The sequence below is a fragment of the Microcaecilia unicolor genome, chromosome 1 (assembly GCF_901765095.1).
Source record: "Microcaecilia unicolor chromosome 1, aMicUni1.1, whole genome shotgun sequence".
Classification (NCBI taxonomy): Eukaryota; Metazoa; Chordata; class Amphibia; order Gymnophiona; family Siphonopidae; genus Microcaecilia; species Microcaecilia unicolor.
In genome coordinates, this window is record NC_044031.1 from 123,062,237 (window position 1) to 123,090,100 (window position 27,864).

The following is a 27,864-nucleotide window of genomic DNA, read 5'->3' on the forward strand; positions in this document are numbered from 1 at the left end:
ACAATGCACTCGATCTGCAGCCCCTCATTACCTCTCTACCCTCATCTCCCCTTATGTTCCTACCCGAAACGTCCACTCACAGGTCAAATCTCTCCTCTCAGTACCCTTCTCCACCACCGCCAACTCCAGGCTCCGCCCTTTCTGCTTCGCCTCACCCTATGCTTGGAATAAACTCCCTGAGCCCATACGCCAAGTCCCCTCCCTGCCCATCTTCAAATCCTTACTCAAAGCCCACCTCTTCAATGTCGCCTTCGGCACATAACCATTATACCTCCATTCAGGATATCTAGACTGCCCCAACTTGACATTTTGTCATTTAGATTGTAAGCTCTTTTGAGCAGGGACTATCCTTTGTTAAACTGTACAGCGCTACGTAACTCTAGTAGCGCTTTAGAAATGTTAAGTAGTAGTAGTAGTAAGGCGCTGGGTATGTCATTTCAGGCTGGCATAGAGGCTGGTGAAAAAATGATTTTTAATTTTTTTTTGGGTGGGAGGGGGTTGATGACCACTGGGGGAGTAAGGGGAGGTCATCCCCACTTCCCTCCGGTGGTCATTTAGTGAGTTGGGGCTCCTTTTTGAAGCTTGGTCGTGAAGAAAAAGGGACCAAGTACAGCCGGCGAAATACTCCACAAGGCTGGCCGGGTTTTTTTCATTATTGGGCGAAGTCGGCCATCTTGTGAGCACGCCCCAGTCCCACCCCTGACCCACCTTCACTACCCTACCGACACGCCCCCTTGATGTTTCGCCAGCTCCGCAACGGAAAGCAGTTGAACCCAGCCAAAATCGGCTTTTGATTATACCGATTTGGCCGGGTTAAGGAGATCGCCGGCCATCTTCCGATTTGTGTCGGAAGATGGCCGGGGATCTCTTTCAAAAATCAGCCTGATTGTAGCCCACTCTAGCCTATCCAAATCCAGGTTTCCAAGTTTAATAAGGTTGTACTACCCCCCTCTTTGGGAGTGCCTTCAGAGCAACCTACAATCTTAACAATAGGGATGAAAGAGGTACAGATAATGAGAATAGACATGACATGGATAGTAAGGGTAGGAGGGGAGGAATTACAATAATAGATAGGACATAAACAGGAAGGAACATTAGGAGTGTTGCAGGTGTCCTCAGGACACCATCTGAGAGCTCACTGGTAACAATAGTTGCAATATCTTGTCATGTCATGTATATGCATTCACCCCATGTAAAAACAGCAGGCAAAATTTACAATATTAAATTATTTTTACCTAATGAAAATCTCAATTCTTTTTGGATTCTTAGGTATTTGCGACAAAGTCAGCAGAGCAAGAGAAGGATGCCAACATGTTCTCCCTTCTGTTTTTAGCTCTCGGAGTCATTTCCTTTATCACTTTTTTCCTTCAGGTAGGCTCTCCTGCATTTTGTTTATGACAGTGGGGTGCACTTGTGTTGATTGCCTTAAAACAGAACTCAGAAGCAATTAGTTATTACTCAAGGTAAACTCAAGCCAGAACCTATTTAACGTAACATAAACCTGCAGCCTTCTGTCAAGGGAAACCATCAAAGCTCTGTAGATTTTGTCTTCATAGCTCCGTCTGGTAGTTTTGTTAGACCTATAGGTCTGAGTTTCATGTTGAATGCTTTAGGTTATTGACTCGTTACACTCACAAGTAAGAGAGGCAAAAGTCAACTGCAACATGGAATGAATAAAATAAAGAGAGCACTAGGATGGCCAGTTGGCCCATACAAATCTATTAAAATCAATAAATATAAAATGGTGGTTGAAGGTGTTTGTATTTGTCCAGACTTTATATATAATTATTCAACCAGCCCCAAATGTTTCGGTATCACATCTGCATCAGAGGCAGTTTCAAATTATTTTGCAAGTCAGATACTTGCATATATATTCACCTTAGGAGCTGTACCATCTCAAAACAAAAAGTAGTATAAAGAGCCCTTATTTGGTAATGCTTAAAAGCAGCTTTTCCAACACACAGCAATGTGCCAAATCAAATACTGTGATGCTGAAACATGTTAAACTTGTAATTAAATATAAAGTTTTGGCATATACACACCTTGAACCAACTTTTTATAGTTATTGATTATAATAAATTTGTTTGAGCCAACTGACCCACCCTACTGCTCTCTTTATTTTCTGTATTTACTCATTACAGACAAGCTAAACCTGAAAGATTTTCAGCTGCAACATCATTTCCTGAGAAAACAAACAGCAGCAGCCAGTGATGGAATTACAGTAGCATAGGGGGCTGAGTTAGGCCCTGCATCCATTGCTGCCCCCTTTTTCTATATGGGTTTTCTGGTGCAAAAGAAACTTTCACAAAGCCTGTGCTCATTCCACTAGTAACCGGCAGCATTCCTTCTTTTGGACAGAGAAGATGAAGGAAAATCACTGGGGTAGGAACAGAAGATGAGAACTAGGGAGAAGGAGAGGTTTTTTGATGTGACCTATGGAATTAAATATTAATCCAGGCCTGTAAATCATGACAACATAACCATGTATCAGACAGCCTTACCTAAAAAGAAAAAAAAAACTTGATATGACCTAATCTAGACAAATTAGGTGATTCTTCAAACAAGAAGTAATGTGTTTTATACATTAATTGTATGAATTTATGATTTATTCCTTCACCTAAACAGGGCTTCACATTTGGCAAAGCTGGGGAGATTCTTACAAAGAGACTTCGTCTAATGGCATTTAAAGCCATGCTAAGACAGGTAAATGGGGCATGGCTTATATTTATGAGTTATTAATTGTAGGGGTAAATATTCAGCTGGTGGCAGTAAGCGTTTTTTTGGCCGGGGTAGCATTGTGCCAGGATATTCAATGCCATGACATTTTCAGGCACCAACTTTGAATACTCAGGTTTGTGCAACTGGCTATCTCTTGGCGCGCAGTGGCATTAGCACAAGGGATTGCCACACTTCAAGGCCACCTTTTACCGCAGCGGGTAAAAGGGCATTTTTCGAATAGGAGCAGTAAATGGTTATGCACTGCTTAAAAAATTTGCACACAGCCATTTACTTCTAGAGCCCTTACCAACTCCTATTTAGGAGGCGGTGAGGGCTCTGATGGTAACCTAGCAGTAATTGGGCAGAACGCAGTGCTTCCTAATTACCACTGGGCATGCCTACACCCCCCCCCCCCCCGCCACTTATGCTAGAAAAGAAAAACTATTTTCTAGTGCCATAAATGACGTGCAGCAGAAACAGAACTATCAGGGCTCCTGGGTGAGCCTGGCAGAAGGGCCAATTTGCTGTGCACTACCCCGGAGGTAGACCTGACGCCAGTTGATTAAAGGGTCTCTAAGTGCAATATTCCGCACTCAACCGCCCAAGTGAAACCGGATATAGATGGGACTGTGGTCTGATTTGTTGCCAACTCCTCCCCCGGACCACCCACAAAATAGCCAGCTACAGTGGCATACCAAGGGGGGGGGGCGGTCCTCCCTGGGTGCACGCCGCTGGGGGGTGCTGCATGCCTGCCAGCTTTGCTCGTTCTGTGCTCCCTGTGCCCCGGAACAGGTTACTTCCTGTTCCGGGGCAGAGGGAGCATGGAACGAACGAAGCCAACAGGCGTGCTGCACCCCCTCAGCAGGTAAAACGCACCCGGGGGGGTCTCTCGCCGGGGGGGTCATGCTGCACCCAGGGGGGGGATGTCCTTTCACCGGGGGGGTTCGCACTGCACCCCGGGGGGTCGCTGCACCCGGGGGGGGGGCACATCGGCGACCTGCCCCGGGTGTCAGCCACCCTAGGAACGCCACTGGCCAGCTACAACCTTAAAGGTTAGTGGTGATATTTAGTGGCACTGAATGGTTAAGTGCTGATGAATATCAGCAGATAGCCCTGCACAAGTGATTTTACATGGTTAAAATGCTTTGATTCTCGACCCCATACTGAATAGCTAGGGATGAGCAAGTTTGCTGTATTTTGGCTGGAAACTTTTTACAGGGTTACCAAGTAGGATATAACAAATGAAGGTCTAAAAATCTGATATTTTTTAAAAATCTAGAATTTCTTGAGGTTGACTTGATTTAATTCACATGGAAGTAATTAAGGCCCAATTTTACATAGCTGCACAGCAATGCTGACACAGCCCATTTAAAGTGAATAGGCTGTGTTGGCATTACCACACAGGCAGCCACTAGCATGTCTCTGTAAAAGGGGGCCTTAACCCTTTAATGCATCTTTACTGGCAGTTTAATAGAAAGTATTTTAAAGTAATCTGGGTTGTCAATAGGTTTCCAGTTGCCAACATTTTTTGAGAACAAGGAGGTCCTTTAGATTGTAAGCTCCTTTGAGCAGGGACTGTCCTTTTTTGTTAAACTGTACAGCGCTGCGTAACCCTAGTAGCACTCTAGAAATGTCAAGTAGCAGTAGTAGTAGTCTAATTCTGATTTTATGCCACTGCATGAGTGGGCTTCCAATTTCACATTTCTTAGGGAAATCAAACCTAAATTTCTGTGCATAAAATGGGATCAAAACCAGGACAATACTCTCACCGCCTGACTTGTGATTTTTTTTTTTCAATAGTCCTATAGTAGTTTGATGTTAACAGATTGGTCAAATCAAGACCAGGCAAAACATTTTGAATCAAATCTAACATCATAGTGGAATAATGAACAATAATTTTACCAGTTTACAGCTGCATGAACACTGGTTTTTATTTGTATTTATTTATTTGACTTCATTCGATTTGCCAGCTTACCTCAGAAAAGGCTCGTTGGTGACTGATGCAGCTATAAAAATTAACAACATCTTTATGTTAATCATCTATTAATAATATTAAATTAAAAACAGCCTAACAATACATACAAAACAGGATTTGCATTCATGTATGTGTATGTTGGGAGGGGGTGTCAAATCGATATTGGTTTGTCAGAGAAACTTACTTTTATGGATCATTTGCTACAGAATTCAGATTCTCTTATTTTACAGTTTAGCAGTAAGACAAATATTCTGCCCATTCTGATGGATCTCAGGCTCCTTATTTATCTGTTTTGTAGCTTCCCTCTCCCTGAGGACTACAAAAGCAAATAGATACATATAAAGTTAAAACTACATTTCCATATCATCAAGCTGATCAATCCATAGACTGGTGGGTTGTGTCCATCTACCAGCAGGTGGAGATAGAGAGCAAACTTTTGCCTCCCTATATGTGGTCATGTGCTGCCGGAAACTCCCCAGTATGTTCTCTATCTCAGCAGGTGGTGGTCACACACAGCAGCAGCTCTGGCTAGGCCTCCAAGCCTAATTTTTAGGTTTTGTTGAGTGCCTGGGGTTGAGGGCTCTATTGAGCAAGTGCAAACCTGGTGGTGCCAGGTCCCTCCTTTTCTCCCCCCTCCCGCTGGCTCCGTTAAAAAAAAAAAAAAAATTTGAACGTCCTTAAAGGCGTTTATTTCGACGTTTATTTAAGCGTCTATTGCAGCTACTCACTGGGACACCAGGTCGTTACAGCTCGGAGCGGACAGCAGGTAATTTTTACCTTTTTATAGCGGGCAGGGGGTTCCCCGATTCTTCTCCTCGTGGCATATGGCGTCGGAGGGCGAGGGCGCAAAGGGTCGCTCCCCGGATCGCTGGTGCGCTTCTAGAGGGGATGCGGGGGTCTTCAAGCCTGATTCGCCCTTGTTGGGTGACAGTTTCGTGACCGATGTATGTCCCGGTCCTTCCTCCGGCGTGGCGGTTTTTCCCGCCATAAACACCCATCCCCCGCTCCTCGCCTCCGCCATCTTGGCCGGCCACGCGGCTCGGACGGCTTCTTCTTGGGCCGCCCTTGAGGTTGGAGACATTAATGCCATGAACGCCCTTAATTTGGGCGACGGCACAAAAGCGGCTAAAGTTAAGCGCCGTTCTTCCCGCGCGGCTCCTTCGTGGAGTGTCGCGCCGGACGCCATTTTGGATGCGCAGCATGTCTCTCCCCCGCTCTTGCGAGCGCCGGTTGAGGGTGCGTCTAGGGCTGTTGCCCAGGCTGCGGAAGTGCACAGTCTGGGGGGTTTCTCCCCCGTGTTTGTTTTGCTGCTGCATCAGGCTTTCCTCATGCAAAACGCTGCCCCTGCTCCCTCGTCTGGTAAAGAGGTTGAGGTTCCCAGAGGTAAACGCCCTCGGGTTGATTCCCAGGCCTTGGAGGACTTTGTCTCCTCCGATGTAGATGAGGGCAGCGTGTCTGAGGTCTCCCAACGGTCCTTTGCGGATTCCTTGGAGGAGACGGATCCCCGCTCGGTTGGAGCGGATGACCCCTCTGCAGCGCGGCTTTTTAGCCCAGAGGATTTGCCCAACCTGTTGCTACAGGCCATGGACACTTTGAAGATTTCCTCTCCGGAGGACGTCTCTCCCTCAGCCCCTGTTGGCTCTGCCATTATGCTGGGGACGAAGCGCCCGCCTAGAACCTTCCACGTGCATGATGCTATGCACACCTTAATTTCGGCTCAATGGGATGTCCCAGAAGCGAGCCTTAAAGTGGCTAGGGCTATGTCCCGCCTCTATCCTTTGGCTGTGAGTGAACGTGAGGCCTATCTGTGGCCTACCGTGGATTCTTTAATCACTGCGGTGACTAAGAAAACGGCGTTGCCGGTGGAAGGTGGCACGGCCCTAAAGGACGCCCAAGACAGAAGATTGGAGGCGGCCTTAAGGTCGTCCTACGAGGCTACTGCTTTAAATTTGCAGGCCTCAGTTTGCGGTTCCTATGTGGCCAGGGCGTGCCTGACTATGGTGCGGCGGGCTTCCCCCTCGGATTCTTCCTTGAGGGATGATTGGCCGGCCCTGGAATCGGGCTTGGCCTATTTGGCAGACTTGCTGTATGATGTCTTGAGAGCCTCAGCTAAAGGCATGGCTCAGACAATTTCTGCGCGGCGGTGGCTTTGGCTAAAGCATTGGTCTGCTGACCACGCCTCTAAATCCCGCCTGGCTAGATTGCCTTTTAAAGGCAAGCTGCTCTTTGGGGTCGAGCTGGACAAAATCGTGACCGATCTCGGCACGTCTAAGGGCAAGAAGTTACCAGAGGTCAGGGCTCGAGCTAGTGCTCGCCCCGGTACCTCCAGAGGACGGTTTCAGGAAGCCCGTCGGTACCGCCCGGGCAGGTCGGGCTCTTCTGCCTCCTCTTCCTTTAAGAGGACCTTCTCCCCCAAGCAGCGTTCCTTTCGCAGAGACCGCCGTCCCGGAGGTGCTCCCTCCGGTCCTCCCCCAGGGTCTCGTACCCAATGACGGGGTCTTGGTCCACGCCCCAGTGCAGATTGGAGGACGGCTGTCCTCGTTTCTGGGCGAGTGGAGCACAATAACTTCAGACGCTTGGGTGCTGGAAGTCATCAGAGACGGCTACAAGCTAGAGTTCTGCCGACCCTTAAGAGACGGGTTTGTACTCTCTCCCTGCAAGTCTCCGGTCAAAGCTGTGGCAGTGCAGCAGACCTTGGACAATCTCATCCGCCTGGGGGCGGTCGTTCCGGTGCCAGAAAATCAGCTTGGCAAGGGACGTTACTCCATTTACTTTGTGGTACCAAAGAAAGGAGGTTCTGTCCGGCCTATCCTCGACCTCAAGGGGGTCAATCGGGCCTTGAAAGTTCGGCACTTTCGCATGGAGACTCTCCGCTCTGTTATAGCGGCAGTGAAGGCAGGGGAGTACCTGGCATCCTTGGACATCAAGGAAGCGTACTTGCATATTCCCATCTGGCCTCCTCATCAACGCTTCCTGCGTTTTGCAGTACTGGGCCGACACTTCCAGTTCAGAGCCCTCCCGTTCGGGTTGGCTACTGCTCCGCGGACCTTCTCCAAAGTAATGGTGGTCATCGCGGCCTTCCTGAGGAAGGAAGGAGTACAAGTCCATCCTTATCTGGACGACTGGTTGATCCGAGCCCCCTCTTATGCAGAGTGCGGCAAAGCTGTGAACCGGGTGGTTGCTCTTTTGAGCTCCCTGGGATGGATCATCAACTGGGAGAAAAGCCAGCTGCGCCCCACTCAGTCCCTGGAGTATCTGGGAGTTCGATTCGACACCCAAGTGGGCAGAGTGTTCCTGCCAGACAATCGGATTGTCAAGCTTCAGGCTCAGGTGAACCAGTTCCTAGTAGCCTCTCCTCTTCGGGCTTGGGACTATGTGCAGCTGTTGGGCTCTATGACGGCCACGATGGAAGTAGTGCCCTGGGCCAGGGCTCATATGAGACCACTTCAACACTCTCTGCTGCAGCGCTGGACTCCGGTGTCGGAGGATTATGCTGTGCGCCTTCCCTTGGGCCCAGCAGTGCGCAAGGCGCTGAGCTGGTGGACGCAGATGGACAAGTTGTCTGCAGGAATGCCTCTGGTGACCCCAGAGTGGATTGTCGTCACGACGGACGCTTCCTTGTCGGGCTGGGGAGCCCACTGTTTGGGAAGGACAGCGCAGGGACTCTGGTCTCCTGCAGAGGCAAAGTGGTCTATCAACCTCCTGGAACTCAGAGCCATTCGGTTGGCGCTTTTGGAGTTCATCCCGGTACTGGCGTTGAAACCGGTACGGGTTCTGTCGGACAATGCCACGGCTGTGGCCTATGTCAACCGCCAGGGAGGTACCAAGAGCGCCCCTCTAGCCAAGGAGGCTATGAATCTATGCCAGTGGGCGGAAGCGAACCTGGAGCAGCTTTCAGCGGCCCACATTGCCGGAGTCATGAATGTCAAGGCGGACTTTCTCAGTCGCCATACCTTGGAGCCCGGAGAGTGGCAGCTATCTGCTCAGGCGTTCTTGGACATCACGAAGTGCTGGGGCCAGCCGAGCCTAGATCTGATGGCGTCATCGGCCAATTGCCAAGTGCCGCGCTTCTTCAGCAGAGGACGGGACCCTCGATCCCTGGGAGTAGATGCTCTTCTCCAACAGTGGCCGACACAAGAGCTTCTCTATGTGTTCCCGCCCTGGCCCATGTTGGGCAGGGTGCTAGACCGGGTGGCAAAGCATCCCGGCAGGGTAATCCTGGTGGGTCCGGATTGGCCCAGACGTCCCTGGTATGCGGACTTGATCAGGCTCTCAGTCGACGATCCTCTGCGACTGCCAGTGGAGCAGGGCCTGTTGCATCAGGGTCCCGTGGTGATGGAGGATCCCTCCCCCTTTGGTCTTACGGCCTGGCTATTGAGCGGCAGCGTCTGAGGAAGAAGGGCTTCTCAGACAAGGTCATCGCCACTATGCTGAGAGCGAGGAAGCGCTCTACTTCTACTGCTTACGCCAGGGTTTGGCGTATCTTTGCAGCATGGTGTGAAGCAGGCTCACTTTCTCCCTTCACTGCTCCAATTTCTTCAGTGTTGGCGTTCCTGCAAGAAGGTCTAGAGAAAGGCCTGTCGCTCAGTTCCCTTAAAGTCCAGGTAGCGGCTCTGGCTTGCTTCAAGGGCCGCCTGAAGGGTGTTTCCCTGGCTTCGCAGCCAGATGTGGTGCGCTTTCTCAAGGGAGTTAATCACCTGCGCCCTCCTCTGCACTCAGTGGTGCCTGCGTGGAATCTCAACCTGGTGCTAAGAGCATTGCAGAAGCCGCCTTTTGAACCCTTGTCGAGGGCATCTCTGAAAGACCTGACGTTGAAAGCAGTCTTTTTGGTGGCTATCACTTCAGCCAGAAGAGTTTCCGAGCTCCAGGCGCTCTCTTGTCGAGAGCCTTTTCTGCAGTTCACTGAGGCAGGAGTGACTATTCGCACAGTGCCTTCCTTCCTGCCCAAGATTGTTTCTCGATTCCATGTGAATCAGCAGCTCTGTCTCCCTTCCTTTCGTAGGGAGGACTACCCAGAGGAGTACTCTGCTCTTAAATATCTGGATGTGAGACGAGTCATCATCAGATACTTGGAAGTGACCAATGATTTCCGGAAGTCAGATCATCTGTTTGTCCTGTGTGCAGGTCCTCGTAAGGGTCTGCAGGCTGCTAAGCCTACAGTGGCAAGATGGGTCAAGGAAGCCATTGCAGCGGCTTATGTGGCCGCGGGGAAGGTGCCGCCTATCCAGCTGAAGGCTCACTCCACAAGAGCTCAGGCGGCCTCGATGGCAGAGGCCGGATCCGTCTCCTTGGAAGAGATATGCAAGGCGGCAACTTGGGCTTCGGCTCATACATTCTCCGAGCATTACCGTTTGACTGTGGCTGCACGGGCGGAGGCCCGGTTTGGAGCTTCAGTGTTGAGGTCAGGGATTTCAATGTCCCGCCCTGGGTGAGTACTGCTTCGGTACATCCCACCAGTCTATGGATTGATCAGCTTGATGATATGGAAGGTAAAATTATGTATAATCATACCTGATAATTTTCTTTCCATTAATCATAGCTGATCAATCCATAGCCCCTCCCAGATATCTGTACTGTTTTTATTCTGGTTGCATTTCAGGTTCAAGTTTAGTCTTCAGTTACTTCAGAAAGACTTCGTGTTCAAGTTTTTTCACTTGGATTCTTCAAGAGTTAAGACGAGTTTGTGTTACAGTGAGCTGCTGCATTCCTCTCCCCTCCGTTTTACGGGGCTGGATTGAGACTTAAAATTCTGCCGGCACTCCCTCCCGCTTCGTGCGGCTGTAGGGCAGCTTTGTACCCTTCCCGCTTCGGCGGTGTTAGGGTCAGTCAGCTCCTCCCGCGGTTGCGGTTGCAGGATAAGCCAGATCCCCCCGCATCGGCGGGTGTGGTGTCCCTCCCCCGCTCCGCGGGGATGAGCTGGACGGATTCCCCTCCCCCACTTGTGTGGGGATGAGCTGGGTTAATTCCCCTCCCCCGTTTCGGCGGTGGTGAGCTGGGCAGAGTGTCCCTTCGTGGGTGTAATTCTCTAAGTGCTGAGTCCTGCGGATGGAGCTTTGATATCGACATACTGAGGAGTTTCCGGCAGCACATGACCACATATAGGGAGGCAAAAGTTTGCTCTCTATCTCCACCTGCTGGTAGATGGACACAACCCACCAGTCTATGGATTGATCAGCTATGATTAATGGAAAGAAAATTATCAGGTATGATTATACATAATTTTACCATAAAACACTATATCAACAAGTACAACCTAAAATAACCATGCTTTGCATAATTTTCTAAAAGCAATAATAGCAGTGATTAATTTGAATTCATAAAGAATGAAGTTCTGGCAACTAAGACCTTTTCATGAAAAAGTTTTCCAGTCGAAATTCAGCCCACGGCAGTCAGCATTTTTAAAAAAGCAGAATGAGCCCCAGATACTCAGTGCTGGGCAATTTCCAGGCACCAGTATTGAATATCTAGGGCTAATTAAAGTTGTGGTAGCTGCTAGAGCTTATGCGGGTATTGTTTACCATCTTCAAGCCCAAGGGAGCATTAGCAGTATAGCAGATATGTATTAAACAATAACATTAAATGACATAAATAAATTAAATTAAAGTAATTAAACATTAAATAACAATGACATGTCAGTAAGACTTCTCCCGGACAAGCCAAATTCTAAACTTTTAATTCATCAATAAACGAAGAGGAACGTTTGCCTTTAATAAAAGATCTAGTTTTCTCTGGAGCAGTACCATTCAGTGCTGTAATCATTATCTGCTCATCTATTTGTTTATCTATTTTCCTTCCAATTCAAAATCAAGTGCCTTAGTTAAGCTTAATGCTATCAGATTTTTCTTAGGCCACATTGTACATAATTTGTACATAACAGCATGCAATATCTCACTCCAGGGCCGCTGAGGGGGGGGGACAGAGGGGACAAAATTCCCAGGGCCCGGGCCTCCAAGGGGGGCCAGGCGCCGCAGTCCCACCCGCCACCGGGCCCCTTCCACCCGAACCCCCGCCAGCAGAATTGCTGTCTTCTGACTCCGGCGTGCGCGGCCCACACAGACGCACTCCTCTCAGCTGGTCTTCGCTGTACTGTGCAGGGCTTCTGTGCGTCTGACATCCTGCACGTGCAGGACATCAGACGCACAGAAGCCCTGCACAGTACAGCGAAGATCAGCTGAGAGGAGCGCGTCTGTGGGCCGCGCACGCCGGAGTCAGAAGACAGCACTTATGCTGGCGGGAGTTCGGGTGGAAGGGGCCTGGCCCAGTGGTGGAGGTGGGTTGGACTGTGGCGCTGGGCCCCCCTCAGGGGGGGCTGCGATAAACTGGGGGGGTGGCAGTGGGGGCGGGGCCCGGCCTTGTCCCGGGCCCGGCTCAGTCTCTCGGCGGGCCTTTCTCACTCTTGTTAAAGTAAAGGAAATATTAAAAAATGACCTGACCAAACAACAGACTAGTAAACTAGATTTCCAATGCTTCAGAGGAATACAAGGTATAGTCTCTGGCCTTTCACCTGGGGTGGCCTATTTACCCACTGGAAAACAGTACAGAGAGGGTCCAAAGTACAAACAAATACAGAAAACCACAGAAGCACCAAGAGCCTTAGGAAAATGTGACATGATTCTTTATTAGCAACTGTTGATATTCCAAGATAGACCCGACACGGGCCGTGTTTCGGCAACTAGTGTCTGCGTCAGGGGTCTGGTGTTCAAGACCAAAACTTCTTTCCTATCAAGTTGGATAACAATCCGTATAGATTCAAAGCAAGTTCTGCTTGATGTGACAGGAAAGGCGAGTCCTTTTGTGTTTAGTTCAGAGATCTCTGAACTAAACAACTTGATAGGAAAGAAGTTTTGGTCTTGAAAAACACCAGACCCCTGACGCAGGCGCTAGGCGCTGAAACACGGCCCGTGTTGGGTCTATCTTGGAATATCAACAGTTGCTAATAAAGAATCATGTCCCATTTTCCTAAGGCTCTTGGTGCTTCTGTGGTTTCCTATTTACCCACTGGGAAATTCGCATTGTTGATAACAAGGTCATAAAAAAATAAAAGATCTTCATATCTATCTATCTATCAACATGCAAATTGAAACATAATGCTACTGTGTATAATCATATTCAACTGATCGCCAAAACCTGTCGTTTCTTTACCTACGATATTAGCAAAATTCACCCCTTCCTTTCTGAATACGCTGCCAGAACCCTTATCCACACCCTTGTCACCTCTCGCTTGGACTATTGCAATTTACTTCTCACTGGTCTTCCGCTCAGCCATCTCTCTCCTCTCCAATCTGTCCAAAATTCTGCAGCACGATTTATTTTCTGCCAGAATCGTTATACCCACACTAGCCCACTCCTCAAGTCACTTCACTGGCTCCCTGTCCGCTTCTGCATTCGGTTTAAACTTCTCGTACTGACCTTTAAATGCATCCACTCTGCAGCCCCCCATTACCTCTCCACTCTCATCTCTCCCTACATTCCTCCCTGTGAACTCCGCTTACTGGACAAATCTCTCTTGTCGTCCCCCTTCTCCTCCACTGCTAACTCCAGGCTTCGCTCCTTTTCTCTCGTGGCACCTTATGCCTGGAATAGACTTCCTGGACCTATACGTCTAGCTCCATCTTTACCTATTTTCAAATCTATGCTGAAAACCCACCTTTTCACTGCTGCTTTTTAGCTCCTAGCCACTACTCAATTGCCCTCCCCTTGTCCCTTCCTTCCTTCTCACCCATTACTTCCCTCACCCGTAACTGTCTTGTCTGTCTGTATTATTTAGATTGTAAGCTCTTTTGAGTAGGGACTGTCTCTTTGTATCAGGTGTTCAGCGCTGCGTGTCTGGTAGCGCTATACAAATGCTAATAATAATAATAATCTAAATAAGTTATATAGCAAGTACCAGTGTTGTCTTACTGTTACCCTTGGTACCTCTGATTTTTGTGGCTGAGTGGCAAAAATCCTTCTTTATTTTGTGACCCATGCCAAAGACGTCTGTCTGTTAGTGGGTCCAGGGCCCAGTGTGTTAGATTTCTTTTACAATTTGCTCTCACATAAAATTTTGTATGTAATTTATTCTACAGAGATTCATGAGTTTTATTTTGGAATTAAACAAGTGTGTTTAATATTTTAGGAGATTGGCTGGTTTGATGATCCTAATAATAGTACCGGTGCTTTGACTACCAGGCTTGCCACAGATGCCTCACAAGTGCATGGTGTACGTATAATGCATTATGTTGAAGGTTTTATAATAGTTTCAGTGTATTGTGGGAATAAAACATCAATTTTAGCATTACTTGGCTTTGGGGCTCTAAATAGGCATAAGCAAGTCTGTATAATCATGCGTTAACTTGTTTCTAACGCCTGTTTACTATGGTGCGCTGTGGGCGCGTTAGCGCTTTTAATGTGTGTAAATGGTTTCATGTTAAAGACTAACGCGCCCATAGAAATATATAGGCGTGTTAGTGTTTAACGCGCCTTAAATTTAAAGGTGCGTTAGAAATGCTAACGCAGCTTAGTAAACATACCCCTTTAAGATGACATTTTTAAAGTCAGGTGATAGTGAATGCAATCATGAAAGCCATTTTATGGGTGAAACAGAGTGCTACAAATGAAAATGATTATTGGCCACCTTCAGTGTGCCTAGAAATAAGCATGTTATTCCACAATGCACATATTTTTTTCTGTATCATTCTAAGGTGATACCAAGATGACTTTGATCAGGGAGGGAACAGCTTGCATAGTTCAGTATAGTCACAATGTTTACAAAGGAAAAAATACAGATAAAATAACAGGTGCAAATTTCTGTGGGTAATGTTTCTTTAGGAAATAATGAAAGCAAAGTTTTGCTTTCATTATTGTGGCAAACTCTGCATCATGGGGTTTGCACAAGGTTTGTAAAACCTCACCAAGGCTTATTTTGCACCCATTTTGTTTGAAAATTAATCTGAAAATAATGATAATACTGCATTTTATGACTGTCAATCTAATGCAATGCCACCCATCCAATGTATTGATGAATTTTATCCCATCAAAGACTTGGTCAATTTCTGAGAACATCTGGTGTATAGTGGTTTCTCACCTTGTGATAAGTGACTAAAAAGAAACTACTAGGAAATAATTATGTTCTAAAGTTCAGCTTACACAAAATATGAAGACAGCCTACAAAGAATTCTTAGAATCAAAAAGAGAATCTTTGAACTTATTTGACAATGGTTCAGTTTCTGTGTGCATGTTCCTTGACCCATCTTTGACCTTTGATCTGCTAGATTATAAGATCTTGCCCTCTCTGGGAGTTGGAAGAACTCTGGTTTTTGTCCTTCCTACTTTCTAGATTGGAACAGGTTAAAATAGGCCAGAACATTTGAACACCATGGGACCTAAATTGTGATGTCTTAATAGGAGCTATTTAATCCCTGCTATTTGTCAATATATCAAGACTCAAGTCTCTTTATTATTTGATATATCGCCCATCAAATTTTCTAGATTGGAACAGGTTAAAATAGGCCAGAACATTTGAACACCATGGGACCTAAACTGTGATGTCTTAATAGGAGCTATTTAATCCCTGCTATTTGTCAATATATCAAGACTCAAGTCTCTTTATTATTTGATAAATAGCCCATCAAATTTTATCTGAGTGATTTATATACATAATAATACAATAAATCAAGAAGAAAAAATAGAATTCCATTTAGATAGGAAACAAGAGAAAGAAAAGTAGTATAATAGAGCTACAGTGCCTTCCAGGGCACCCCTTGATGGTGAAATATCTATCTATCTATCTATCTTCTGTAGGGTAAATTATCAGATCCATGGATTTCCAGTTCCATGTATAATGCTAATGATTATTTTATTCTGAATTAGGTACTCATCATTTTGCAAGGTGCCTTTCTCTTTTAACTCTTTAGAATCAATCAGCTTGGATGAATCATGAAAGGCTTTAACTGAATGCACATAAAATAGACATTTTTTTCAGTTAGAACATCGATAATGAAATTTATTTATTAAGATGTATTTGCTGCCTTTTCCAGGAAATCAACTCAAGGTTGTGTATAGCAAAAATAAGTCAAACGTAGGCAATAAACAATTCCAGCAGTAAAAATATTCAAATAACAGTATAAGGTGTGGCATACTATTCTACATTACAATGTCAACACAATACGCAATAAAACATTTTAATAGCATAGGTTGTAAGCAAAGATGAAACATATAGATAGATAACAGTGGTTAGAAAATAAGGGGACTAATTTAAACAAAGTTGCACATGAAGTCAGAAAGGCACATGAATATAATCTCAGCTAAGGTAAGAGTGAATAAGCAAGTCCTGCTACATTATGTGCGGCAAGTGTTAGTCCAGATGTGTGTATGGCTAGTAAACTAGTTGCTTCTTCCATTAAATGTGTGGTTGAAGATCCAAGCTCTCACCTGCTTCTTGAAGTAAAGATAGTATTTTGTTAAATGAAATCTTTCAAGGAGTGCATTCCAGAGGTGGTTCGCTGGTGGGTATCACATTGCATGATATTTTTTGGAGAAGGTGTGGCTAGAGATTCTCTTCGGGAGGATCTTAGTGACCTTGGAGATGTGTAGAGAGAAATCCTGTTCTTCAAGTAGCCTGGCCCATTTCCTTTAAGGGTCTTGAAAATCAGACATAAAGTTTTAAGTTTAGCCCTGTATTTTACTGGTATTCAATTAAGTTTTTGCAGAAATGGTGTGATGTTGTCACATCGCTTACAACCTTCTGTCAGTCTTGCTGCAGCATTCTGAATCAATTGAAGTTGGTTCAAACTCTTTGTACTCGTATTAGTGTGGAGTACATTACAGTAATCTAGGCTCAGTGTTATCAAGACTTCCATTCTCAATGTTGTCACAAATGATAGAAGCAGCTTTTGAAGGTTGCTTGGATTTGGGGAATCAGCATAATATTGAGTCCAGCTGTATTCCAAGGTTTCTGACTTGTGATGTAAGGGCAGTTCATATTTCCCAAAAGAGATTTTGATGTCAGGTATGTGCTGACTTGTATTAGGGACCCATAAAAGCTTAGTTTTACTTGGGTTCAGGCAAAGTTTGTTGTTTTTAGCCCATTCTTGAATTGCTGTTAAAGAGGTAGTCAGTTTATTCAAGACTTTAGTTAATTCAGGTTCAATGGGTATGAGTAGCTGCACATGATCTGCGTAGGTGTAGAACTGAGTGTTCATTGACCGAATCAGCTCAGCTCATGACCTGAAGTAGATATTGAACAGATAGGTGACCGTATTGATCTTTGTGGTGCTTCACAGGTCAGTACCCATGATGGTGGCGGGGTCCTGCCAAATAGTATGGACCATTGCCTATCTGGTAGTTAGGATCTGAACCAAGAAAGTACTGTGCCACTGATACCTGCTTATGACAGTCGTGCTAGCATATCGTGGTCTACAATGTCAAAAGCTGCTGAGAAATCCAGCAGCCTTCCCTGATTAATTTTTAAGGGTCATCTACTTTTGGTGTTTAAGATTTTGAAGTTCTATTGATTGTGCATTAAGAGTGCAATCTTATATTGCTAACACTGTAAAGTATTCTAGTCATTTACACATGTATGTGAAAACATCTTTATATAAATGAGCAGTTTCTGGCTAACTAGTATTGGTGTTCACATGAATAGATTTTGGACAGAGCATAGGCAGGGTTCATACTTTCACATGTAATCTTATGTCCAGTGTGTGGTGGTAGCCAAAAAAGCAAACAGGGATGCTAGGAATAACTAAGAATATTATAATGCCTCTATATCACTCAATGGTGCGACCTCACCTTGAGTATTACGTTCAGTTCTAGTAGTCATATTTCAAAAAAGATAGAGCAGAATTAAAAAAGGTTCAAAGAAGAGCAACCAAAATGATAAAGGGGATGGAACTCCTCCCATATGAGGAAAGGCTAAAGAGGTTAAGGCTCTTCAGCTTGAAAAAGAGACAGCTGAGCAGGGATATGATAGAGATCTTCAAAATACTGAGTGGTGCAGAACGGGTAAAAGTGAATCAATTCTTCACTCTTTCCAAAAAGTACAAAGACAAGGGGACAGACACTCAATGAAATTACATAAAAATACTTTTAAAATTAATAGGAGGAAATATTTTTTCATTCAGTGAACAGTTAAGCTCTGGAACTCTTTGCCGGAGGATGTGGTAACAGCAGTTATATATCTGGGTTTAAAACAGGTTTGGACAAGTTCGTGGAGGAAATGTCCATAGTCTGCTGTTGAGATAGACATGGAGGAAGCCACTGCTTGCCCTGGGATTGGTAGCATGGAATGTTGCTACTATTTCGGTTTCTGCCAGGTACTTGTGACCTGGATTGGCCACAGTTGGAAACAGGATATTAGAAAATATTATAATTATGGCTTCTGTTCTTAGGTATTTATAAATTGTAAATTTAGGTGTTTATTTTCCAGCTAATTAGGTATTCTTTGAGGGTTCAAAATATAATTGTTTATTGGTATTTTTACTGGGGACCTTTCCCAGTGGAATCAAGTATGCATGTTTTTCTCACTTAGGAATTGTCGGGAAAGTCACAAAAACTGATTGGAGGACACAAGACAAGCTAGGGAAGGGGTAAAAGATACTAGGGCAAGTAGTGGTTTTCCATGTTTAATACATTAGTGAGTGACATTGCCCAAGGGTTAGACAGAAAAGTGTATTTTTGCAGATGACCAAAGATTTTCAACAGAGTGGACATACTGGAGGGAAAAGAAAACATGAGAAGAGATCTACAAATGTTAGGAGGTAAAATTCAATGTGAAGAAGTGCAGAGTGATGCACTTAAGGAGTAAAAATCCAAAGGAACTGTATGTGCTAGGGTGTGAAAAGCTGATATGCCCAGACCAGGAGAAGGAGCTTGGTGTGATAGTGTCTGACAGTCTCAAGTCTGCAAAACTATGCGACAAGACAGGGTGCTGGGCTGCATAGAGAGAGGAATCACCTGCAGAAAAAGGGAGGTGTTAATGCCCTTGTACAAGTCATTAGTGAGGCCCCATTGGAATATAGTGTTCAGTTCTGGAGGCCGTATCTTGCTAAGGATGTAACAAGACTTGAAGCGGTCCAGTGGAAGGAGACAAAAATGATATCAGACTTAGGCCAAGAAATGTATGAGAAGAGACTTGAAGACTTGAATATGTACACTGTAGAGGAAAGAAGGGATAGAGGAGATATGATACAGACATTTAAACATTTGAACTGTATCAACCTACAAACACATCTTTTCCAGAGACAGAGAAGCAGTAAAACTAGAGGACATAAATTGAGGTTGCAGGGTGGGGGACTAGGAGTAACTTCAAGAAATACCTTTTCACGGAGAGGGTGGTGGATGCTACTATATGGGATTCTGCCAGGTAGTGGATTAGCCACTGTTGGAAGCAGGAAAGTGGGCTAGATGGACCATTGGTCTGACCCAGTATGGCTATTCTTATGTTCTTATGCCTGGAATGCCCTTCCAGTGGAGGTGGTGGAGACAAAAACAGTGACATAATTCAAAAATGCATGGGATAGTCACAAAGGATCCCTAAATAGAAAGGGGATAGTACCAAAAGAAAACTTAATACGTCAGCATTATAAGTTCATTTATGATGGGCAAGAGTGGTGCTTAGATGGCAGCTCCAGCCTTGGGGAAGTGAGACCAATGCCAAACGGACTTCTATGGTCTGTGTCCTGTATATGAAGAGCATTTTTCCACAACTCAGGGCCCTTTTACCAAGCTGCAGCAAAAGGGGGCCTGTGATATCATTGGCATGTGTTTTTCATGCGCGCCGAGGCCCCCTTTTACCGCAGCGGGTAAAATGGAAGTCTCTCTTTCCTGCAGGAAATGGCCATGTGGCAAGTAAAGCACTTGCCGTGCGGCCATTTCAGGGGGAGCCCTTACCACTACCCATTGATGGTGGTAATGGCTCCCACGCTAACCCAGTGGTAACTGGGCAGTGTGCGCCACTGCCCGGTTACCGCCAGGTACACTCCGGTGCTACAAAAATAAATATATTTTTGTAGCGCCGAATATGACGGTGTGCTAGGGGTGGGAAGTACCACCGGGCTGCTGCGGTAGCCTGGCGGTGCTTCCTGTTTAGCAAGCGGTAAGCCCGCATTGGGCTTACCTCACTTAGTAAAAGGGGCCCTCAGTCTGTTAGCAGCAGTTTTGAGAAAAATAGGCAATGGCTTTTGGACTGAGTGAGTTTTGCATAGAGTATTAAACACACTACAATCAATTAAATACCATGGACTAAGTGAGTTTTGGCACAGAAATAAGCTACAGTACATGAATCATGCCTTGATACTATACTATACTATACTATACTATAAAATGTCTTATATTCTGCATTTTACAAAACAGCAGGTAAGAGCTAGATCTTCTAATTTGAATGGGCAAACTATTCCAAATTTTTGTACTTAAATATCTGAAAGAATGTTCAGATATTTTTTTTCAATCTAACCCCTCTAAAACATGGGAAAACCAAAGTTTAAATTTTGTGCAGACTGGGAATCTATACTGTTGTTAAGAACTACACAATAGTTTGCCAATTCATTTGAGTTTTGGCCTCTTAGTGATTTATAAACCATTCAAGCTATCTTGAATTCTGCTCTGGAATTTACTGGCAGCCCATGAAGACTCCTTAATAAAGGAGAAGCTTTCAATCTGACCACAATATTTTGAAGCAATTGTAACCTTTTTAACAACTTTACGGAAATTCCCCCATATAATGAATTACAGTAAACTAAATAAGGTAATAATACTGCTTGAGTAGCACTTCTGAAACTTAAAGAAGATTGAACAGCCTTCAATTTTCATACCTGGAAAAATGTTTTTTCAGAGCATTAACTTGATCCTCTAACGTCATCTTAGACTTAAGAATCACACCTAAAACTTTAGATTTATTGTCTATCTGCAAAATTTCTCCTATATCCAGTATAAAATTCTTCTTTGGAATCGACTCAAAATCACAAAACCAAACAACTTCTATTTTCTGTCTGTTCAGTTTTAGAAAATTATTCTTAGTCCATGAGTCTACTAAAACAATTTTATTTAATAGCTCTATGATCTTATCAAAGGTTTCTATGGCTGCATTTGGTAGCACTAAAATACCAAGTTTGGTCAATAACCCTCCCAAAGATTTCATATAGATATTAAAAAGCAAAGGGAAGAGTGGCGAACCTGGCTGAACTTCACACAAGAAATGCCAGGGGGCTGAAATAAGCCCATTCTTCTGTACTCTATATGATCATTTTCCCCAAAATTCCTTAGATCATTTAATAACTGTTCCTGTGATACCCAACTCGGGTAATTTTACTAAGGTGTGTTAACAGATTTAATAATTAGCATGCGTTAAAGGCTAAAGGCCTACCTGTTTGATGCTGCTTTTAATTCCTAACTTATACTTGCTCGTAACCTTTATCTTGTCTTCCTCTCTTCAATAGTCCCCTTTCCTTATGTGTCCTATCTGTCTGTCCTACCCTCTTTTGAGCAGGGACTGCCTTTTCTTCATGTTCAATTGTGAAGCGCTGCGTACGACTGGTAGCGCTAAAGAAATGATTTGTAGTAGTAGTAGTTAAAAAATAAGACACCCATAAGAATATAATGGGCACCTTATCATTTAGCCCATTCTAATTATTAGCTTGTGCTAAATCCATTAGTGCACCTTAGTAAAAGGACCCCTAAGTCTGTACAACATCAAAAAATGATCTATCGCATCAAATGTGGCTGACATATCAAAGTGAAGAAGGAGTACCTGCTTGCCCCTATTCAAAATTTCCTTGACTTCTGATGATAATGTCAGTAACAATGATTTCAGTGCTATGTATTGGATGAAAGCCATGCTGTGAAAAATGTAAAGCGTCATTTAAAAATATAAAGTATGAAAGTTGTTGATGAACCAGAAATTCCAATAATTTGACTAGCCAAGGAATACCAGCCACTGGTCTATAATTATCAACTACTCTAAGGTCTGCTTCAGTTGACTTTGATATAGCAGTTAGTACTATTTATGTTGTTGTTTCCGAATATAAGCCTTCCTGCAATGTAAGATTAATAAATTTTACAAGCCATTTCACTATATCCTGTGCAGCAGTGGCGTAGCAAGGGCGGGGCGGTGGGGGCGGTCCGCCCTGGGTATTAACGGGTGGGAGGGTGCATCCGTCCACCCCCCCCCGGCGCAGCGCCTCCCCCCCCCGACACAGTCCCCACCTGCCTACGAGCTCCATCCATCTGCAGCGCTGCTGTAAAGAAGAAATCGCTTCGTTGGCCCTTCCCTCACTCACTGTGTCCCGCCCTCTGATGTAACTTCCTATTTCCTCAAGGGCGGGACACAGTGAGTGAGGGGGTGGGGGTCCACGCCGTTGGGGGGGGGTCGTCTTGGTCTGCACCCAGTGGAGGGGTGCAGCGGCAATCCGCCCCGGGTGGCAGCCGCCCCCGCTACGCCACTGCTGTGCAGTAGTTTTTAAAAGATAAGAGGGACATATATCCAGACTCAAAATGGACTGAGTGAGTTTTGGAAAAATGCTCATCATATGGCAAGTTACAAAAAATTGCTCTAATTGAGCAGCTGACCGCTGGAGGGATTAAGGCATGACCCCCTCCTTAATCCCCCAGTGGTTGCTGTCCCCTTCCCTCTCCCTTGAAAGAGAAACTGGAAAGGAAAACCAAGCTGTATGTGAGCTGCAGGTATTATGGCCTTTCTGAACAAAGCAGTAAACAGGTTAGTAGAGTAGCCTAGTGGTTAGTTTAGTGGACAGTAAACCAAGGAACCCAGGTTCAAGTTCCATTTTTTTAGGCTCATTAGTCTTTATTTTCCACTCATTCATTTCTTGTACTTAAAGTATTCTTCAATGATATCTTTGGCATGAGACTCACACAACTGCAGCCAACTACTTTTTGGGGTTTGTCCTCTCAGTCGATTTTGCAGAGGCCTATCCCCTCACCCAATTTCTTGTTGTCATCAACCTTGATCGGTTGATCTGATGTTCTACACACAATGAATCAACCAGCTTCACATACATGGGTTCGTCACAGTTGGAAGCAAGAACACAAAAGTTGGCTTGGCATTTGTCCAAGGCTTTGGTAGCTTCTCTAATTCCACGAGCTAAGCCATCGTGGATGAGTGTGGTCTTAAGCACTTCTTGCAGGGCAGTGTTAACTTCCATTACACCTCCAGCAGCAATGCCTTCCTTGGTCATGCGGATATCCTGTGCCCGGTGCCGAACATTTTCGGAGTCCGCATGGAAATAAGTTCCATCTTAACTGGGTTTTTAAAATACAGCCAAATTGCGTGCATAACTTAATTGAACAACAAGCCAATCAGTGCCAATAACTGTCAATTAACAACCAATTGTCAACACTAATAGGCAACAATTAGGATTTATGAGAATATCCGATTCGAAAACGGAATTTACCTAAATCCTATCACGCATAACAATTTGGATGCATGTTTAGGGGCATTCCTGGAGGCTTTTTCACATTTTATGTATTCTGATATAGAATCACACCTAACTTAGGTGTTAGTATTTAAGCCTGCTTATAACAGGCCTAATTGCAGCTATCTACAGTTAGGCGCATCTTAATGCAAAGCACAATTCTATAAAGGACACATACTGTTTATAGAATCACACTGTGTGTTTTTAGTTGTTGCTGATTTATCATGTGCAATTTATAGAATTTGGCCCTTAGTTCCTTCTAAATAGAAAGCAGTAAGTGCTCCCGAATTAACTTTTTGCAGGTACTGCATGCTAATGGCAAAATTAGCAAATGACCTGCAAAAAGAAATGTTTTATAAATTGCCACATAAAATCTGGGCTTTGTGCACAGGAAAGTTCTGTGTTAGGATGCACTAAGCCTAGATTTGACTACACTTTAGTAAAAGGGCCCCTAAATAAGAAAGAAAAGGTACAGAGAAAGGTGATCAAAATTATAAAGGGGGTGGAACGACTCATATGAGGACAGGCTCAAGAGGTTGAGGCTCTTCAGTTTAGAGAAAAGACAGCTGAGGGGAGATATGATAAGAGGTCTATAAAATCTTGAGAAGAGTGGAATGGATTAACAAATTGTTTACTTTTTCAAAATGTACAAAGATTAGGGGACACACCATGAAGTTAAACGGTAATACATTTATAACACCCTGGACAATATTTTTTCACTCATTTCCGAAGGATATGGTACAAATCCTGGTTTTAAAAAAGGTTTGACAGATTCTTGGAGAAAAGTCTGTAAACCATTACTAAGATACACCTAGGGATAGCTACTGCTTATCCCTGGAGTTAAGTAGCATGGAGTCTTCTACATTTTGGGATCCTGCCGGGTACTTGTGACCAGGATTGGCCACTGTTGGAAAGAAGATTCTGGGCTAGATGGACATTTGTTCCGACCTAGTATAGCAATTCTTATGTTCTTATGAGATAACATTGAGCCCTGTGGTACCCTACACATAAAGAACTGACAGCTTGGAAAATCAGACTTCCTCATCTTCATACATACTATGGTCATAGGAGCCAACTTTTCAGAATTATTGGGGGTGCTAAGCCCAGTGGAAATAAACTCTTCCTGGACATATAGAAGGAATTTTCTCAATATTGGGGGTGCTCAAGCACCCACAGAGTCGGCTCCTATGACTATGGTCATGCATTCGGAAAGGACCTAGACCAATAATACATTAAGCCATTGACTCTAAGGACCATGAGATGGGCTAACAAAATATTATGATCTACAATGTTAGAGGCTTCTTTAGGGTAGACAACTGCAGACTTAAGTTTCTGATTAAAGACACCAGTGCAAAACAAAGCATTTGTAATCATAAGTAACATGACAAATCCCACTCCAATTTTGCTTGATTGGTTAATCAGTATGTCAAATTGTCTTACCAGACACAACAAAGGTACTGCAAAGGATCTGCAATAACTGATGTTGTTTCCTCCGTGAGTAGATATGCATGTAAAAACAGGGTTGCATGTCCAACAATTAGTACGTGTACTTCCTCATAGATCCAGTTGGGGAAGCAAGCATATGAACATGCTGGGGTTGAGATTCCAGAATAAAACATAAACAATATGTATTGCTGGAATATATAAACTTTTCTGTGAATGGAATGTTTACCCTGGATCTCTGGACCTTTCCTGCTTGCTTTGATAAGAATGCTTAGTGAAGGAAGCTCTGGATCTCCAACAATAAATAATAAGATATATAGATGTGGTAAAGTGCATGATTGGTAGGATATCTGAAGTAGGGCTCAGTGAAATATAGGTACATTTGTGTATAGCATACACAGGTGAAATGGTCTTTGTGGATATTTGCTCAAAAGAACATTCAGAACACAAACATTCCTACTATTTTGTATTTTTCATTTTAGGCTACTGGTTCGAGACTGGCCATTGTTGCTCAGAACATAGCTAACCTTGGGACTGGAATTATCATATCTTTTGTCTATGGCTGGCAGTTGACCCTCCTTATCTTAGCCATTGTGCCCTTCATTGCCATATCTGGTGTCATTCAAATGAAAATGCTGGCTGGCCATGCCAAAAAAGATAAAAAGGAACTGGAAGTTGCTGGGAAAGTATGGCAAATATACATATATTTTGTACATAGAAATGTAATAGTGTTTAAAGAAATTATAGTAAAATTATATCCTTCTAGACTTTTGCAAAATGTTCTTGCAAACAGGTTTATCATTATGTAGTTCACTGTAATTGTATGTGTAAGCTGCTAAATTTCAGGTCATATGTTCAATTTCAACATTTCTGACTAAGAGGGGGTAGATATCAAGCTGTCTTAGGACACTCACCCACATTATTTACACCGTAACATGTTAAAGAGCTCTAACACTGGTTGTGGTGCCATGACACTACATGAAAAAGGTTATCCTGCATCAATGAGATTCAAAACATGCAAATGCTTGTAAGCATCTCATTAGTATGTAAATACTATACCATGGCTTATAGTGTGTGCGAGGTGCACACCTTGAGCCACAATACAGCCAGTAAAATAACCCCAGCTATTTTACCATCCGAAAGCATCAAACCATCAAGCTATGGCTCGATGCTTCTGGGCTGTCTGTTAAAGAGTGCCGTCCCAGACTGAAACCCTCTCTTGGGTTCCCCCCCACCCCCATAAATCAAGGACTTCTCTCTTGTACTGCCCTAACCAGAGCCCTCCCATCCCAATGGCCCCCCTCTACTGGCCATCCCCCCACCTGCAAGTGTCCTCTCCTCCAACTGAAGCTTCCTCGAAGCAGAATCCCCTCCCCCAGGTTCCCTCCCCCTCCAGAAGCCCCCCTCCCCGGGACTGTCTTAGTCTAAATCCCTGGTGACTACTGCTCTTATATAGAAACATGATTCCTAGCTGTAGTACTGCTAGGGCTTGCTGGTGCCATTTTGAAAGACGGCATGGGTAAGGGCAGAAGCAACTGGGGATCTCTCCTGCCTTCACCACTAGACATCAGAAATTTAGGTTGCAGGCTTATTAAGATTTGAAATATCACCCACTAGTACAACTTTCAGAGACTTAGATCTCCATTGGTAATAGAACAAAGAGGTAATGAGGCTCTAAGACTAGGCTGAGTACCATGCCCCAGCAGGGTCTCACAACAAGCATCATGAGCGACTGTATTCTACTCTAAAGCATCACTAAATAGATAAATGTAAGGCTGGGTTGAAAATCTATCAAACAACTTCTCTAGGCAGAGATGGGAAGGGAGGATGTTCCAGAGTGAGGGACCAGCGACACTAAAGATCCAACTTCTGTCATGATCAAAGCATATTATTCTAAGAGATAGAACTACCAGTTGATTAAGTTGTGAGGACCGCAAGGTACACACTGGAGAATAAGGGATTAGAAGACGATAAAAGTATAGGGGGAGCCCCGAGTGATGAACTTTATGTACAAGGGAGAGAATTTTGTAACATATCCTATGTTGTATTGCAAACCAGTGTTCAGTGTACAAGAGTGGGGTTACGTGATGTAATCTTTTTGAACCAGTTATAAGCTTAACTGCCATTTTTTGAACCAGTTGCAGCCTATGATTTGGGTTTGGGGGGTTCTGGTTGGGGTGGTTGGCCACTAGGTGGACCCTTCAGGCCTTCAGGTTAGGGGAGTCTGGTTGGTGCAGCACAAGGTTTTAGTCCTTGATTTTTGAGAAGCACAAGAGGGGCTTTCAACCATTGTGGGAGCGGGTAAAATAACATTGCTTGAGAGGTGGCTCGCAAACAGCTTAATTCAGCAACCTGCTGTACTGAGATACTGCAAGTTGGTGATTCCCATGGTAAATCAAAGTGCAGTAAAAGCACACCTTTTACTGGACCTTGATAACTTCCCTCATGATCGAACAGAATATAGAATTAAGGTGGCCCTCTAGTGACAAGTGGCACTGCAATGGGACACAGAATTAAGACAATTTTTTTTCAGAAGCCTTAGGTAGTATGCAGGTATTGTGTAACAATGTCAGCTCTAGAAGCAATATGCAGCACTTGAGGATGTACTAAAATATTATTTGTAACTGAATATCAGAATATATGTGTCCTCCTGGTGTTATTTTGTGAAACCTACTTTAGAGCTTGCAAGCTTGTGTTAAAACATACACAAACACTATATATATATATATATATACACACACACATAGACACACACATATATACCTCATTACCTGAAGTATTTTATGATAACATTTAGAGTCCATGATTCTCTTTTACAGATTGCCTCTGATGCAGTAGAAAATATTCGAACAGTTGTTTCTTTGACCCGGGAAAAAAAATTTGAGTCTTTGTATGAAAACAATTTGGAAGGTCCCTACAGGTAAACCATAATAGTTTAGGAAGTTATTCAATGTAAATATTTTTGTTTTGGGAGTTGAAACCAATGCAGTATTAGTGCTCAATAAGTTAACTTTTCACTGGATCCTCTCTGTTAGGTGGAGAGATGAAAACATATGTTATCAGTTATCTGAAGACACTTAGCTGTGCTTCCAGATTTGCTGTTGGCTAGCTAGAGAGACATTTTCGATATGACATCCAAATCCAACTTTGGATGTTTTGCTGAAAACCTCTAAAAACCAAGTGGTGAATATGGCCATTTTTGAACCTAAAAAATGTATATCTTTTTGTTTTGAAAATGGTCATTTCCTAGATGCTTAGTGTGTTTTTCTTTTATGACCATATTTAAAAAAAAAAAAAAAACTTCCAGGGAAAAACGCACAA

At 44.1% G+C, this 27,864-nt stretch overlaps 1 protein-coding gene and 1 pseudogene across 2 annotated transcripts in view; one reads left to right on the plus strand and one right to left on the minus strand.

The window, feature by feature from the left end:
• ABCB1 (ATP binding cassette subfamily B member 1) overlaps positions 1-27,864 on the plus strand; it is a 265,216-nt gene that overhangs the window by 155,203 nt on the left and 82,149 nt on the right. For both annotated transcript variants that reach the window (XM_030199760.1, XM_030199764.1), the window contains 5 exons: positions 1,270-1,371; positions 2,626-2,703; positions 13,812-13,895; positions 25,026-25,229; positions 27,363-27,463. In XM_030199760.1, the coding sequence (XP_030055620.1) occupies positions 1,270-1,371; positions 2,626-2,703; positions 13,812-13,895; positions 25,026-25,229; positions 27,363-27,463 (569 nt within the window). The remainder of the gene's footprint in view (positions 1-1,269; positions 1,372-2,625; positions 2,704-13,811; positions 13,896-25,025; positions 25,230-27,362; positions 27,464-27,864) is intronic.
• LOC115468236 lies at positions 22,488-22,863 on the minus strand (annotated as a pseudogene).